The 17,691-nt window shown below is 36.6% G+C and overlaps 1 protein-coding gene across 16 annotated transcripts in view; it reads left to right on the top strand.

The window, feature by feature from the left end:
• BCAS3 (BCAS3 microtubule associated cell migration factor) overlaps nucleotides 1-17,691 on the top strand; it is a 500,928-nt gene that overhangs the window by 180,368 nt on the left and 302,869 nt on the right. For 13 of the 16 annotated variants that reach the window (XR_012155467.1, XR_012155469.1, XR_012155468.1 and 10 more), the window contains 2 exons: nucleotides 1,269-1,419; nucleotides 10,549-10,593. Coding sequence is in view for 13 of the 16 variants with exons in the window: in XM_073315905.1 (XP_073172006.1) it covers nucleotides 1,269-1,419; nucleotides 10,549-10,593 (196 nt within the window). In the remaining 3 variants the exon portion in view is untranslated. The remainder of the gene's footprint in view (nucleotides 1-1,268; nucleotides 1,420-10,548; nucleotides 10,594-17,691) is intronic. The other 3 variants (XM_073315906.1, XM_073315909.1, XM_073315912.1) reach the window with 1 other exon arrangement.

Here is a 17,691-nt window from a genome sequence, read left to right as displayed (position 1 = left end):
AGGAGGGTAAAGGAAGCATTGAGTGTCTTTAGGAAGATGAGACATTCATTAAGATTTTTCCGCCTTCCTTTTCCTATCTTCAATCCATCTGAAGTACCATTATAGCTTTTCAGCCTGCTTCCTGTGAGAAACTCTTTTCTTTGCTGTTATTCTTCCTTGAAAAAAGGTGGCTGCACTTCAGTCAGGATTGTATGGATTTGGCCTGGGATTTGTATAATATCTATGTAGAATGCATCAGTTGTTTAGGAACTTAATTCCCAATATGGCTTCCTTTTGATTAAGGACAAAGCCAGCATTTCACAGCATTATAGGAACACAGAAAAACAAGTTAATGATCTAAACCTTTTAATTCACAGTTGCTTGTCTATTTAAAGTACTTTTGATTCTATTATAAACAGACTGGCACCTTTTTGTTTCATTTCTTTCTTTGGTTTCTTTACATTTCTTTCCCTGTTGGCCATGAAATTTGTAGCTAGTTTCCTTTTATAACTGAAGAATGAAAGATTGTGATTGCAGAATGATACAGAAAGTAGGAAAGCATATCTAAACTAAGCATATGTCCAAAACAGATCTTCTGTCTTAGTAATTTGAAACAAGTTTAGTTTAGTGGGGGTTTCTTTCCCTTTACTAAATACTGTATTTTGGCTATTTTATTTCTCTTGTTCTGAAAGACAGTGAAGTTTGTTTCTTTCTACAATAAATTCTTGATTTTTCTGTTATTTTAGTTTAACTTTCCTTCATTTTATTCTTTATATATAACTAGCCTGTATTTTTCTATCCTTTCTTCAGTGCAGCAGGTTGCTATTATAGGATGCCTTAACTTCACTCATGGACGCAGCAAAAATGTTCTTTTTCATAACTTCTCAATGTAAAGCACAGTATGAGGTACGGCAGGACAAAAGTTCCTGTCTGGAGTATTTACCTTTTCCATAGACAATTTGGATTCAGAATCTGCTTCTCCAATTGGACTTTGAAGTTTCTTGATATGTGAAACTTGCTCAACAGAACACCATGTCTCACTTTATTACTATGGGCTACAATTTCTTCATCTCCTTAGATATGAAAAATATTTTTATTGCTGTTTTATCTGCTTCTGTATATTTTTCTATAGTTTTAAGATGAAATCTGTAGAGATTTTTTTCTTTTTCTTCATCAATAGAAGTCTATTATTATTGTATATTTAAAACTGTTAATTTTATATGGTTATCAGAAATGATAAATGGGGAAAAATTTCCAGTAATTTTTTAAATTTTTTCCATCTCTTCAAGGTAAACTAAATAACCAGGATACTTACAATAATTTCACTAATAATAATCCTGGGAACCCACGACTCTTGCCTCTTCCAAGTTTGACTGTGGTGGTACCTCTTGCACAAATCAAACAGCCAATGACCTTAGGGACCATCACCAAACGCACAGGGTAAGTGTATCTGCATGATATTTCTTATTAACATTGTTTGTGGTTGTTTGACAAAATACTCATAGAACTAATTCATGCGGTTAGTGATGCTTTTCTGATTTATGCTTTGTGTTTCCAGTGTACATATAATTCAGTGGCACAAAACTTAGGTCAAAAGTAAGAATAACCATGACAAGTATTAAAAATACATAAAACAGATCTGTCTAAGAATTCAGAAGCATAAATGTTTGTTTGTTTCTTTGTTTGGACACATGGATCATTTTCTTGCAACCACTCCATGGACATATTCTACATTGACATGAGTAGACATTCTGTATAAGGAACAGGTATAAAATATGTCTTGGTTAGGGTGTCCAGATGTCCCGATTTTATAGGGACAGTCCCGATTTTTGGGTCTTTTTCTAATATAGGCTCCTATTACCCTCCCCTCCCCCGTCCCGATTTTTCACATTTGCTGTCTGGTCACCCTAGTCTTGGTCTATATTGAATCATATACTGTGAGCTCTTGAATAGTTTCCACCTTAAATAAAACTTGTTTTAATTTTTTTTTTAATTTCTAAATTCTTCAACCATAGTGGTAGTTGTCTGTCACATATGGAAAGGCAGCAAACCAGGGTGATTATAGATACATATATAGAAAAATCCTATACACATAGATCTGTGTTTCTAATGTTTTCCGGATAGCATAATTCTGTCTATGCGTACCCCATTGATTCAGGCTTTAAGTAATTTTTTTTATAAAACACATCTCATCGGAACCCTGAGAATCCTCCTCATTTTCACCAGCTTTTACACATCCCATGCACTTAGCACTAAGGTAAGGAGAACTAGACAGATTTCCTTCTGATTGCATTAGTCAGGCACAGGGGTCACTCATGGGTGCTTACAAAGGAACTGTCTTTTTTCCCCTGTGTTCATACAGCACCTAGCACAGTGGAAAACTGATCCACCACCAGGGCTCCTTGGCACTGTGGTAATTCAAACGATAATGATATGAAGACCCCCTGTTCAGTGGACTACCTCCACAGCACTCCTCACTCCAGTCTCTTAACTTAGTACAGGCTAAGACTCGGGTTTGAAGCACACATATGTCTGCTGCCACATGTTAAAATTCTCCTCTCCATAGCTCTTAAAGGGCCCGTGGAATTTTTCAAAGATGTGAATGTTTGCTCCTGTGTCCTTGATCAAAATTTCCTTTTCCACTTACTGTTCTGCAGGATGCTATTCACTTGTTGATTTTCTCCATCCATCCAAGAGTCAGCTACATATTAGTAGTTCCGTATGTACAGTGTATTATAAAGCACTTTAGGATCCTCTGGTATGAAAAGCACTACTAAATAAGTGTGCGTTGTTGTTGTTATTTATTATTAAATAGGACATTTAATAAGTCCTATTTAACCAACCATATAATGCACACTTAGCAAAGAGGCACAAAGTAAGTTCAGGTTTCATAGATTTTAAAATTTTGGGGTATTTGCTCCTAAAATGGACAATATCAGCTGACCGTTGATATTTTGTGAACTTAAAATAGCCATTTGTCTCTGGAAAAGTCTGAAAACTTCCAGTTTCTGTTGTTCATGAATAAACTCTCTCAATGATAGATTTTTTTTTTTCCCCTCCTTCCTGGAGAAGCTCAAATCCCTGAAGGTTCGACAGTTAAAGTTTTGTTTTAAAAGTTTGACTCAGTCATTCCCTTATTGATTCAGGCTTTTATATGTATGAGAAACATGCTTATGTGGATACACTAGCACAACTCTCTTCCTAGTCATGGAGTTTGGGGGCTGGCAAGTAAGTACCAGCTTACCCCCCTTACTTAGTTCCCTGCTCAAAGCCACATTACCTAGATTTCACATGGGGACAGGTGAATTTCACCTTAGTGCCCTTCAATGGGAGTTTTACTTGAGTAAGCACAGAGTAAGGATTTCAGGATTGTGACCTTTATTCTGGTTAATTACTCATTCTCTGGTATGATGTCTGGGATATTTTATAAAATGTATTTATTATTATACTTTACATTAGCTCTACAGGTATGCCTGGCAAGGTCCTAAAGGTCATATAATCTAACCATCCAGTTGTGTTCCCATTGATGTGAATGGGAGTTTTGTCTGGCCTTAGTGCCGAGCAAAAGCTGAACACCTGTGATACTCCTTGACTTCGGTGGGAATTGTAAGTGCTCAGCACCTCTGATGATTTGCCCCTGAACTGTGCAGAGAATTGTAGACAGAATGTGTGGAACAACAGAGAAGCAGGAACAAGGAAAAACTGGAGTTTATTTCTTCCATGCGTACATTGCAGGTGTTTTTTGTGCAATATTATCACAGATGAGGGAGGAAAATGGAGCATGGAGATGAATGCTGGAAAGAAAGTGAGCAAGGAAGAGGAGAGGGAGGGAGGGAGACTAATGACCAGGAGGAGGGAAGGCATAGCGTGTGCATCAAAAGAGGAACAAGTCACGAGTGGGAGAAGGAGACAGAGAGGAGTTGAGCAAAAGGACTGGGAGGAGCACAACAGTGGGAGGAGGAGGATCTGAGAATGTAGGTTTTGGCACAGATGCATAGACTCTTAAAGATGAGTGTAGGGAGCTTGCACCACAGTGACTGGCCCCTTAGGAACTGAGAGCAAGAGAGATGATTGAAGGGGACAAGAAGCCAGTGGAGACATGAGGAGGGGAATAACATGATTGGAGTGACAGAAGGGGAAGACAGTAAAAGTCAGCTTTGTGGTGGTGTTAGGCCCCACTTATTTGCTTTGCAGCAGTAATTTTTGCTGCATTTTCTGAGGCCATGTACAAGAAAAAAAATGTGATGGTGATGCCATTGAAATTTTGTACAAGTAATGCAGAAATAACTTAAATCTTGCATTTTATTTCTACGGATTATTTCGTACCTATCTTAAGTGTGTAGTTCATGCTCAGATTTTTCCACATGTAAATTTCATATTCACAAACGTTGCCCTATCCTATTATTTTGTGTATTTTTTTTAATGAATTGAGCATAAAATATTCAATGAGGCTTATGTAGGGGGAAAATGGTCATGGAAAAGACCCCAGCTATGTAAGTACAATTTTCATGAATGGGCTGATAATATTGAGTAAATCCTGTGTAAATGTGTAATACTAAGCTTATGGCTGCCTTCTTTTGTTCTGTGTCCAAAATATTTGATGAAAGTATACAAAATTAACATGAAAAGCTGTATTTACAAAGCAGAGATTTAAGAGGAATGCCTAGGATCCAAGAAGCCTGGCATGCCTAAAATGGCCAAATTGAGACAGCAGCCTTAACTTAAACCTCCAGGGGGCAAAGCGTGTGTTTGACATATTTAACATCTGCCCTCATATTTCTAGAAACACATAGCAATGTAAGTCTGTACGGTGTAATATTTACATAGGACAAGGACCATCTGCCTAGCTCTAAGAAGTGTAGGAGGCATGTATTACTACAAATGGCAAAAGACAGATGTATTTACACCTACGTGGTCAGCACCTTTAAGCAGTGCTTCAAGGAAACAAGGCACTCTTTGGAAGCAGCTGCTTAACCTTGTGATTGTGCAGTGATCAGAGAAGGAGGAAGTGCTTGAAATCAGTTGGATTTTACAACTACTATACAGGGGTCATCAAAATTGATTCTTTCTGTTGCTTTTAAAAATCAGATTTAAAATCTATTATGGTACAATTCAGAAATACAGAAAGAAATACAGAAAGAAAAAGCAAGATTAAAACAATAACAGATAATTCCTACTTTTAGATTTGTCTGCTTTATTATTAGCATCTGAAAAGCCCCTCTTTCATTAGAACACTTAAGCATCATTTATAACTGGATTCATCAAGCAAATAGTTGTTGTTTTTGTTCTAGTTTTTCGCAGGACAACAAAATATTTTTTCATACAAAAAGATTAATCAGTGCCTTTAATATTATTGATCTCAAATCAACCTGTTCTTTTCTTGGCAACCAGGGAGGAGTAAACTTTCAGAATGAGTCCATAGTTAGCCTCATGGGAATGAAATACAAGAATCAGGAGTTGCGTCATTACCAGGGTGACCAGATGTCCCGATTTTATAGGGACAGTCCCAATTTTTGGGTCTTTTCCTTATATAGGCTCCTATTACCCCCCACCTCCTGTCCCAATTTTTCACATTTGCTGTCTGGTCACCCTAGTCGTTACAGTGTTTATCACTGGAGCTTTTTTTGTCAAGTAAGCATGCAAAACTCAGAACATTTTCTGACCACTCGTTAAGCTCCTTTGTTTTGAATGCAGGTTACACCCCTATTGTTAAATACCTGAGGGTGAGTTTACCAAGAAAAATGGCATCCCTTGTTTCCCATGACTGTTCTTTCTTTGGTCTCCTTCCTTTGCTTCTTCCCTCAACTTTTTCATTCCCCCACCACTTTCTTTTAAACTGCCTATTCTCCCGTCTCCATTTGGCACTTCACTCTTACCCCATTTTTTTATAAGGCTCTTGACTCGCTTTCCTGCAGTTTGTCATATCAACACTTTAACACGACAAAAGATTCCCCAAAGGGACTCTCTCCACTTTCAAGGAAGAAGGATGATCTTGTAGTTAAAGCATGGGTGTGGGGGCTGGGAGATGTAGGCTCCATCACAGATCTCCACTGTGTCTTTTGGTAAGTTACTGAACCTCTGTGTGTCAGTTTCCCCATTAATACTGACTTCCCTTGGAAAAGTGTGGTGTGGCCTAATTCATTAATTTTTTTGCAAAGAGCTTATAAATCCTAAAAGAGAGTTTTCTATATAGGGACAAATGATTTATTTCCTGAGAGAAGCAATAGAAAACTAGACAATCTGTCTGTCTGTCTTGGGACCATTAAAAAAAAGACAGCACTTGAATGAATTAATTGGAGGAAAGCTTTGTGTTTGCAATTGGCCTATTATAAGTACATCCTGTTTCAGTGGAGTGAATTGTATTTAGTTCCAGTTCATATGAATGTGGTAAAATAGATGAACTGTAATAGAGAGGAAGAAATAAATGATAAAGTAATTGCTACAAAGGAAAACTCTTGTAAATGTTTGCTCCTTTGACAGCAGCATTTATTTTAAATTTCTCAAGGGATGGTCATTTATGTTGGTATCATACTTCAGTCACAAATATAACATAGCTATACTGAAACCCCCATATGTCAATTTCTCTAGTAGTCTCTTGCCAAAACAAAGCCGCTCAGTGCTCCTTACAAGAACAGGAACAAATCTGATTTTTCCTCTCTGAAAGGTTTGAGTTCATATATGTGAAACTTTATCCATTTCCCCTCCTCCCACTTCTTTTTATTATATAAAATAAGGACAGGGAAACGTAGATAGAGTCTCTGATGTTGAAATGGGCTAAGATTTTATCATTTTAATGTTTCCCATCTCCTGTACTGTTTGTTCAGAAAATCATTGATATCTGTTTGATGTGATTTTGACTCAGAAGAGCTTAATTTATCCCAGGTCCGATTTAGTGATGCAAACAAAAATAAGAAGAGCAATATCATGATCCAATTACGTAGGCAACAACAACTGAAAAAAATCAAGTATGCTTTAAAACTAAATCCAAGTAAAAGCTTACAAAGACGGTGATCAGTGTGCCTGTACATTTATTGAAAACTTTCTATTTTGGTCACATTTTTCAAACATGGTTATGTATCATCTGAAGAATTAGTATACTAAACTTTGGTAATAAAGAAGCAGCTCTAACTCTTTGTAATTTGTATGAAGTACTGTGATTTATCCCTCATTTTGCCCAAATGTCACAATTTCTTTATGAAATATCAGGGAAACCTGATAGTAATGGGGGGGGTTAGGGTAAGTAGATATTGTTGAATTTATTAAGATCTTGAATAATCACATATTTTTAAAAAACATGCTAAAGCAGCAAAATCAAATAAGTTTTGGATTTCTTAAAACTCATGATCAGATTGAAAACTAGGTGAAAAAATAAAAAATACTGTTTGACTCATAATCACCATCATTTAATGTGTTTTCCATTGGGAGACAATTCCCAATATACTGTCTTATGTGCACTTGGCATTCGAGCCACTGCAACATAGAACTTCAGTGGCTTTTTTTTTTTTTTTTTTTTTCTGCCTTGACATTGCTGTGTTATTGTCACCCAGCATAGCCATCTGGTGCTGTCAATTCAAGGATGGGTTATCTTGTAATTTGTACATTGTCTTTTTTTATTAACAAACCAACCATGCTGTGTGAAGCAAATTGTAGAACATGTTCCGTTGCTTGTATAAAAGATCACAGAAATGAGTTGTAAATTAAGGAAAGCAGGGAGCCACAGAACAAAAAGGGGTTACTGCTGTGCTATCTGACATGTGTGCAGACTTTGTATTGAGAATGTAAGCAATTTTTTAAAATGTTACTGCAGTTTTTCTGTGCTACAAGAAATCTAATCTGAAAAGGTGCGGTTTGAGTTAAATCTGTGTTGGTCACTTAGTTTATTCTTGAAAAAGGCAGTGGTAATTTTCATGATTTAAAAAGATCTCATGGTAACTTGTTCAGTTTAATAATAATTTATAGAATTTTCAAACCAATACTTAATTCTTTCAGTGTCCTTGTGATCTTAGATAAGTATTATTTTCCCTGTTTTTACCAATGGAGAAACTGAGGCAGAGAGGCAAACTGATTTGCTTTAGGTAGGACTCAGCCAGGATTACAACTCAGAAATTCCCAGCTCCTAGTCTCATGATTAGACCACTAACTAATGGCTCTACAGATTTAGGCCAGGCAGATCCTTGGCTCTTGAGTATGTTGGTAATAGGTTGTGAAGAATAATGGAGAGTTCTGTTTTTTGTCAAAGGTTTCTTAAGTGCAGCACCACTTCGTTAATCTGTTGATGCATCCTTGGAGTGCCTTTTGGGACAATAACTTGCTGTCTATGTTAGAAGTCAGTTCATCCAATTAAAGTCGGTTCTAGCCAGCTCTAGGCACCAGGAAAGCAGACACATGTGTGGGGCAGCACAATTCCAGGGGCGGCATTCCGGCCATCCTTATTTTCGCTTGGGCAGTTGCACTCTTGGAGCTTGGGGTGGCAAGAACCCAGAGCCAGCCCTGGTTCTAGCACTATTCTAGAAAGGCTAGGCATTTCCTGTGGGGCTGATGGTTCCACCCTAGTGGACCCTGACGCAGAACTGGCACCCGAGTAGGCAAGTGGATGAAAACAGTTTAATTAAAGGAGACGTTACTGTGTGTGATAAAGCCGCAGAGCTTGTAATACCTTTAATTTGGTCGTTGACCTACAAAACTAAAACTCGTATTAATACGAAAACGTTATAATGTATGGGTTACTTCATTGCCCTGGCAGTTTTCTTGTCCTTGTTTGGATAAGTACATCTTCAGATCCCTAAGCATGCAGGTGTAACATTTTTGTTTTCTTTAACTTTACATAACTACTTTCCTTAAAAGACATCTGTGTTCCGTGGTATTGCTCTCATGTCAAATTGGTATAAATTGAAGGTGAAAACCTATAGCTCCATGCCTAAAACTCCCCCTTGTGATAGCCTTTTGTTTTATTTGGGTGGCTGAAAATATTTCACTTCAGTTTCATTTAGCAATTCTTTGTCCTTAACTCAAGGTATAGAAAAAGTAAGGACACATCAGCATTTAAAAAAATTGACTACAGCAATTATATGGGTAGTGCTGAATGCCCCAAAGAAGGATTATAGAAGCCCTGAGCACATAACTAGCTTTAAATTGATCATCCCCTTTTTTTCAGACTGTATACGAATGTCAGTATGATTATGGCTTATGCCAGGGTGATTTAAAACAAACAAACTGATTAAAAAATTGATGTGGTGGGGGGGTTGGTTTTAAAAACTATACTGTACATTATAGAAAATAGTTTTGAAAACTGATTTTGTGCTGTAGAAAGAATTTTAATAAGTGGCCAAACATATTAAGAAAAGGAGGACTTGTGGCACCTTAGAGACTAACCAATTTATTTGAGCATGAGCTTTCGTGAGCTACAGCTCACTTCATCAGATGTTTACCGTGGAAACTGCAGCAGACTTTATATACACACAGAAATCATGAAACAATACCTCCTCCCACCCCACTGTCCTGCTGGTAATAGCTTATCTAAAGTGATCACTTTAGATAAGCTATTACCAGCAGGACAGTGGGGTGGGAGGAGGTATTGTTTCATGATTTCTGTGTGTATATAAAGTCTGCTGCAGTTTCCACGGTAAACATCTGATGAAGTGAGCTGTAGCTCACGAAAGCTCATGCTCAAATAAATTGGTTAGTCTCTAAGGTGCCACAAGTCCTCCTTTTCTTTTTGCGAATACAGACTAACACGGCTGTTCCTCTGAAACCAAACATATTAAGTTGTGCATCGGTATTAGATTTTATATCGGATGTTGCATTTAAAATTAGTGATTCTTTTCTTTGCTGCATTCCAGACTAGCTTGCAAGGAAAAAAGACTAGCATGTCATGCCACTGTTATCCATTTTAATTTCCAAGATTGTGTTTTTAAAGTGGGGAAGAGGGAGGAGGGAGAACTTCCCTAAAAGATGGTGGTTCTACCTGAAGTTTGTTTATTGTAGGACTGATCTCTTCCTGGCAATTATTTTTTTCGACTCTCGTTGTCAAATTTTAAACATTTAATGACAAACACCCACACATCTGCTGCCGTTGATGCTAATTTACTTTGTTCGTCTTTATTATTAATAAATTATTAATTATTAATAACGACTTGAATATTGTTTTAAGGCCTGCAACTCTGTGTTTCCTCTGTAGTGCCTCTTACAAGGCGTTGCCAGAGCATTTCAAAAAGGAAAACTATACTGTCGAACTTTTCAAAATCTGTCCATATTAAAAGTGATAGCAGCATGTGGATGCTGTATTTACAGCAGTTACTGCATGAAGAGCCTGATCCTGTAAACACTTGATTCCGTGGGTAGTTACATTGATGTCAGTGGGGCTACTGACATGAGTAAGTGTTTGGATGATGTGGTCCTCATCAGCATGTTTGTTACATTAGAGTTCAGCATACCTTCAGGGGCCTTGCAAACAGTTATGAAAATTATTTTATTTACCTTTACCTTAAATCTTAATAGCATGATATACACTGTACTTGTTGCTAATGAGTTTTCATCTAATTTTTGTGCATTTTTCCCCTTTACATGAAGACCTTACCTGTTTGGAGCAGGATGTTTTTCCATAAAAGCTCCTTGGTGAGTTCTGAGTTCAATCCCAGCATGCCTATAATTCATTTGGTGTACTCACTGAAAATAACTTTACATTCAAATTGTTTTTTTACTGCATGGGCTGATCCATAGGTGGAAGCACTGTATACTTAATCAGCTGCTTTTAAACGACGGATAAATATTCGCCATCAAGTGTTCAAGAAACAAATATGTGCACTGTTTCTCTCATGATATTTAATATTTTAAAAATAGATATTTTAATTAATATTTGAAGTAGCCAAGATGTTAGAAAAGATTAAAAATAATTTGGTTAGGCAAAGGTGAATACAATATCTGTTCTAAAAACATAATGCCTCTCTTTCTCTCTCTAACACACACTCACACACACAATGTCGTGTCTAAACACTTTCCTTGCTTATGGACAGAAGACACCAGCTACTACAGGTTTCTCTGTAGTAAGTCAAATTAGGTAGTAATAAAATATTATACCAAGTGAAATGAAATAACCATGTAATAATGACTAACCATGTCCCACTCAGGAAACCACTTTAAATTATGAAACATTTTAAAGAACACTAAATAAACAGACATTCAGAAGTTCTTCTCACTATGTCAAAAGACATGTTGTTTCTTAATAGTCGGCACATCTTTGTAATAAAAACAATACATTGTTTTAAACATTTAACATTGCAGATTATTGCCACAACCAGCTCCAAAAATACTGTACGGGCATGGAAGCATTAAAAATAATCATAAGAAGTTATTCTGTGCAAGAGACTGGTGCAGCCTGACTCGCAGTATTGTGTACACTCCTAGTTACCTTATTATAAAAAGAGTATGATCAGGTGGGTGCAGATTTAGATAAGTAGAATGAGAGGGGGCTGTGAGGATTTTAGGCAGAAGATTTCAAGAACTATTGGGGAGTACGTACTGTAAGTGTGTAGTGATTTATATATGCAGCTCTCATTACCATGAATAGGAATTGTTCACATACAGCCCTGTTACATCCAGATCAGAATATTATGCCTCAATCTATAGTCTGTGACAAATTGGGCCTTAAGAGCCTCATGGTCTACAGCATTCTTAAGAGAATAGAAAGGATAGGTACTGAAAGGGATATTTGAACAAGCTCAAATACAAGAACAGTGGGGCACCAGTTTCTATTAAATAAAGGCTAAGAACAAAAGAAAATAACATGGAATTTCCTTATAGTGGGGATAGTTACTATGTGAGGGTTATACTAGTGTCTGTACTGTAGCATCAAAATAGTTTTAAAAATATAAATGAATTATGAAAGCATTTGTGCTGCAGATATTACAAGAAATAATAACTCAAAGTAATGAAGAGTTCCAGATAGGCCCTTTTGAGGTAAGGTAACCTGTGTTTTTGCATACATACTGAAATTGTCTTCTAAGATTCATTTGTAAATGTAGTTTTCCATGTAGTTGAGCATTCCATCTGATACTTTTTCCCTAATAACTATACAGGCATCAGACAAAAAGTTTTGAATGTGGATTATCCAATAAATGGATGCATCAGTAGCCTAGATTCATAAAGCAGGCTCCCCTAGCTTTAACAAAGACAGTCATGGACACTTGTCAACGAGAAATGATTTTAGAGTGAAACAAGATTAAAAGACCTAGATTAAAGAGAGGAATACATGAAATATAATAGACTTAAAATCATTGCTTGTCTTTTACAAGACTCTTTTGTGGTCTGTTTGATGCCAGTGTTGGCACACAAGAAAATAGTCTTTACTTGCCTACACAGACATTGGGACAAAAATATACACTTGGGGGCAGGGAATGAAAAAGATGTAGGGCATGTTGTTTCCATTAAAATCTTAATGAGACTTCAAATTATGTCGGCAAAATGAGCAAAGATTTGACAGTTTATTGTCTGTTGAATTTAAGGGCCTGTAAATGTTTTGTGGGTAGTTTTTCTTTGCTCCATGGAATGGAAACTGGCATCATGTCTTTATTTACTTGATTTTAGGCAAAACACTATAAACTAATTTATGTACAACATTTATAATTTAAAATCATCATGGTTATTCTTGAGAGAGAGAGAGACAATTTTTGAGTATTCTTGCAAACGTAACTGTAAATTTCATGCAGTATTTTCCTGCCGGAACTTTGAAAGACATTATTTACCAGTTTGTTTACTAATTTATTGTTGTTATATCTTTTTCCTTCAAAATTAAAATACATTAACATTTTAGAGGTTTCAGTTGTTCACCAGTTTGTAGGTTACAGATAATAATTGTCAGTTGCTGTCTTTGTTAATGCAACAAACATGAAAACTTATTCTTTGGTAACATAATTCTAAACAGGTAGAATGAGACTAATTAACCCAAATACAGTGTAAATTGTAGATCAGTTCTATTATATCATATATATGTAAATTATCTCTTTTACCTAATTAGTAGATTTTAATCTCCTAGATTGAAGCTAAAAATATACAATAATGCAATATAAATGTCTTAACTTCTTTTGCTTTTTAAAATGAATTTTAAAAGAATTTCATTTATGAAACCACAATTTTAAGACTCATATTTAAAAGGGTAAAATTTATTTTTCAGACAGATGTAGCTTTTTGAGAAACCCTGTATGCCTGTTTTTGGTACTGTATAATTGTCTGCTTAGATAAAAAATATTTTATTACTTATAATCCACCTTAAATCTCACTCAGCGAAACAAAATAGAAAATCGGAATGTTTAAATCACTGCTATGATCCTTTTATAAACACTTTTACTGTGATGCAACAAAAAAGACATTTGTAGAAGTTAAGTGTAAGGATTTGTTACAACAATCAGCAATTATTTTAATTTCTAAAATAATCATTTTTCATGTTATACTGTTGGTATGAAGAAAGCCTACATTTTATTTCTCAAAGTCTCTTCTTTGCAAGATCTGGGAAATGGGGCCTTTCTCTTGTTTATCAACTGCTTGCTCTTTTAAGTCCTTTTCTAGTAGCAATTGCTCTTCTTATTTTTCCGAAACTTTACCTGCGTTTCAGTAAGATATAGGTTGTCAGTCAGGAACACCCAGATTCAGGAAAGCGTTACTATTTGAAGTCAGCACCTTGTCTGGCTATTCCAAAAGAAGGACCGGAGACATTTGACATGGGTTTAATCAGGCCGCAACTTTATTATTAGATGTCTGGGACTACCCAACAGATAAAAATGTGCAGTGCAGGTACCCCCATGTTTATTCCATAATTACCTGGGGGACTTTTACCAGCTCCCCCTCTTTTTTCCTCCAGGTCTCTCCATCTTAAAGGTGCAGGGCGGTCACTAATGTGTGTTTAACTTTAAATTGAAGTCAATGGGACTTAAGTACTGTCCTGAATAGAGCAAGATTTAAGTGTATGCTTAACTGCTCCCCTGAATCAGGACCTAAATGTAAGGGGAAATTAAATATTTATTGTGCAGCTTTGATACTACTCAAAAAGTAGGGTGCTTGATTCTTTTTAACATTTTAACTGGTGAACGCGTGAACATTTTTAATTTTAATCTTCTACTAAGTCTAATAAGAAATTATTTAAGGCGCTATGTCCTAGTGGTTAACACATTGGACTGGGGACAGGAATTCCTGTGTTCTGTACCCAGCTAGGTCACTGTTTCAGAAAAAAATTGCTGGCATTCCTTTGCTTCTCTGTAGGACGAATTTGGCTTTTAAAAGATTTGCTGCGGTTTTCAATTGGCGTAAGAGTAGGCCCAGAGCTTGTAGAGCACTCAAAGATGTGGTATATATAGAGTTGAAGCAGGGTGAAGCCCAGAGTGCTAAATGTTTTATTATTGTTGTGCTCAGTTGTGCTCCTGAGATCCACGTGCAGAGGGGACCCTATTCACATACATCTCCCTCCCATGCATAAAGGCAGTGTCTTCCCCCAGACCCTGAGGCCAGACCTAAGAAGGGATTTGTGTGGTAAGAGGTGCAGGTGGAGGACATGCATTGTCTCACTCACGCCCACTTCCATACCCCTACCCTTGCTTGCTGCAGAGCTCAAGCTGAAAATAAAAAGTATCCAGAGTCAGAACTCCATTTCCATAGGGTGTTATGCCATGCTGCTGCTGGCTGCCAGAGCGGCTCCATTTGAGCCAGAGCATGGTGAAGTGGTGTGGGGGGCCCAGGACCAGTGTAGATGAAGGTAGGTGGCCGTGGTCTCTTGTAGATCCCTGGGATCTGTAGGGTTTGTGAGTTGGGCCTACCGCCTGTTCATTTGGAGGGGCAGGTGAGAATACTCCCCAGCACCACTAATGAAATAATTAGGAAGAAGTCTCCATCAGAGAGAACCTCTAAGAGATGTCCTCCACTTATTTGTCCTTTCCTGCAGATTGTCCCACAGGAGGGGGTTATGGGTCCCATTGTTGTTTGTTGTGTCTTTTCGCCTTGCTGGTCCATGTACAGTAGTTCAAAATGACCCAGACCTAGAAAAATAGGATCTTTGATCTTTTTAGTATCTGTTAAATATAGTGCTATCATCTGTCAAGGTGACACATTGAAAATAAGGACAATGTATACTTTATACCCATTAGTTTCCCATCTTGTTTTATAAACGGATTGATGCTTTTTTTAACTTTATCTTGTTGCATCATATCCCTTGTAATAAAAATTATGGTTTAATGTGTTGAAAGTTATTACACTTCAAATATTCATTTAAATTTATTTTTTTTTAAGTGAGGCCAATTGGCTTATAATTTCAGTACTGAAAGAAATTTATGAGGTGTCGACAGGTTAAGGGGGAGTAAAGAGCAGGAGTTCACAGTAGAAACAAGTTAGTCACCACCTATCGTCACCATTCTTCTTTTGTTATCATTTATGAAGCTTGAAAAGTTGATCACGTACACATAATAATTAGGATTTATAGTTTCCAAGAAGATGTTAAAAAATTCACAATTACATGAATATATATTTCTTTAACAGTTTTACCACATATATCAATTTGGAAAACCACAGGACTCTAGAAGTCCTTTAAGGGAAAGTAGTTTGGGAATGTAGTAAAGATAACTCTCTGGTAAATTAAGACTGGGGTAACATTAAAGATTCCAGTGTTATAAAACTTTCCAGTATGGATTTGTTGACATCATTATAATTTTTTCAGAGATATGTCTAAACCAAATATGATACAGGTTTTTTTTTTAACTGTACTAAGTTTAACCACATGAGAACCATGTTTTACAAGGTCTCCACTTTCTGTCTACAAAACATCATTCTTGAACAGAAAATGTTTTGCCACTGAAAAGCAACACTTAAATGCATGCCTTGAAAGATGTATGTTGTAAAGATATGGTGTAAATATAATGTAGTTTGTATCATTTCCTTTAAATGTGCTTATATGTGTTTTTGGACAAGCATAATTCTTTGGCAGTTGGGGTGGAAAAAGCCCCTATAGAGGTTTTCATTTTTTATGATTAGAAGACCAGTTACTGTAAATTCATAAAACTCTGTTGAAGCCAATTAAGTTATTCCAAGAGCTACACCAATGTAACTGAGAGCAAAATTTGACCCAGAGTATATTTTCCTCTTTTCCTGTCTTTTCATGTATATTTTCCCCCCAAAAATGTTGTTTTTGTTGTTCTCAGATTTTACTATGAAAATATTCACAATTATCTGCAAAACTGATGACAGGAAGAAATTAATACATCTCAATCGTACTCGCACTCAATTTTTGCTTCATATGCAACCAGTCATATGCAAGTTACTGTCATACCAGACTCTCCTGTTTCTATATGAAATACAATCACTTATTGATTGAGGTGTATTTCAATAAATAGCAATATTCATATATGCATACATTTAAGCTTCCACTTCCATTTCTGCAGGGGACACTAATCGTGTTAATAATCTATTGATACCTTTTCATTGGAAGTTAAGGAACTAAAAAGTAGTGATTGATACATTGTTTGTTATAGAAATGGTAGAAAATCTTGCTTTTATAAGCTATTTTTTTTAAAAAGTATAATAAAATCTAGCAAACATTTTAATATTTCAATGCTAGTTCTAATATTTTAATGTAGATTGTAATAGTTCCTTTGGAAACAAGGCAGTTTAACGATCTATAGCTGGGAACTTTTTAGAACACAGACTTTTGACCCAGTAGTCTGTAATTAGAGTTGTAATAGTCTGATATGTCAAGTGCTAAATGGTAGATCAATATTAGGGTTATTGATACAATACATTGTAATTGCTCTTTTGGGGCATTCTGGTCTCTCACATATGCAAGAGAGCTAGGGGCCTGATCAGAAGCCCACAGAAGTTCCTTGGAGTCTTTCCAATGACTTTTGTGGCTTTGGCACAGGCCCTAAGTCAGTGCAATGAAGAGTCTTTTGAGAAGTTTTTCAAAACAAAACTTTCTCCTATGTGACCACAGACTCATTGTGTGTGTGACCTGCAGCAAGCAGCTTAACGTCTCTGTGCCTCAGTTGACCCACCTGTAAAACCGGCATAATACAATCTCCCAGGGGTGCTGGGAGGCTATATTACTGTTGTCTATAAAGTCCTTTGAAATCTTTGCCTGAAAATGCAATATAATTGCAAACTATTAATCTTTTCTCTCAATCTTAAAAATTACAAAGCCGATTTCCCGCAATATGTTCTACAAAAATATTCACTCCTTGGATGAGTTCTTGTTGAAGGCACTTCTTCCCTCCCCACATCCGCCCCTCCCTCCCCTGCTGAATTTTAAATGATTGGAAATAATGGCATGACACGCTCCAGGGACACTACTTCATTTCCCATCACACTGCAGCTTCATTCCAGCTTCACTGTGCACCCAGGAAGGGCTGGAAGGGCTTGATCCTTTTCTATTGATGTCAGTGAGCATTTTGCTATTGACTTAAAGGGGAGCAGGATCAAGTTTTAAACAAGACTACTGGAGATATAGGAGGATGAGAATGCCTTTGGGAGGGCAGAGCCTATTCATGAAGGGGCAGAGAAGGCTGTTTGAAGCCCAGCTCAAGGAATCCTTCTTGTTATATTTGCTTTTGCTTATCGTAACTTGTTTTCTTAATTATGTTGATTAAAAATTTGCTTCTGTTGAAATAAATCCTTACTGTTGGTTCATTTCTGCTGAGCCACATCACCAACTTATAAGTGGTTAATAATAATAAAAAAAAATTC

The sequence above is a fragment of the Lepidochelys kempii genome, chromosome 17 (genome assembly GCF_965140265.1).
Source record: "Lepidochelys kempii isolate rLepKem1 chromosome 17, rLepKem1.hap2, whole genome shotgun sequence".
Lineage (NCBI taxonomy): Eukaryota > Metazoa > Chordata > Testudines > Cheloniidae > Lepidochelys > Lepidochelys kempii.
This window is presented reverse-complemented; position numbering and strand designations above follow the sequence as displayed.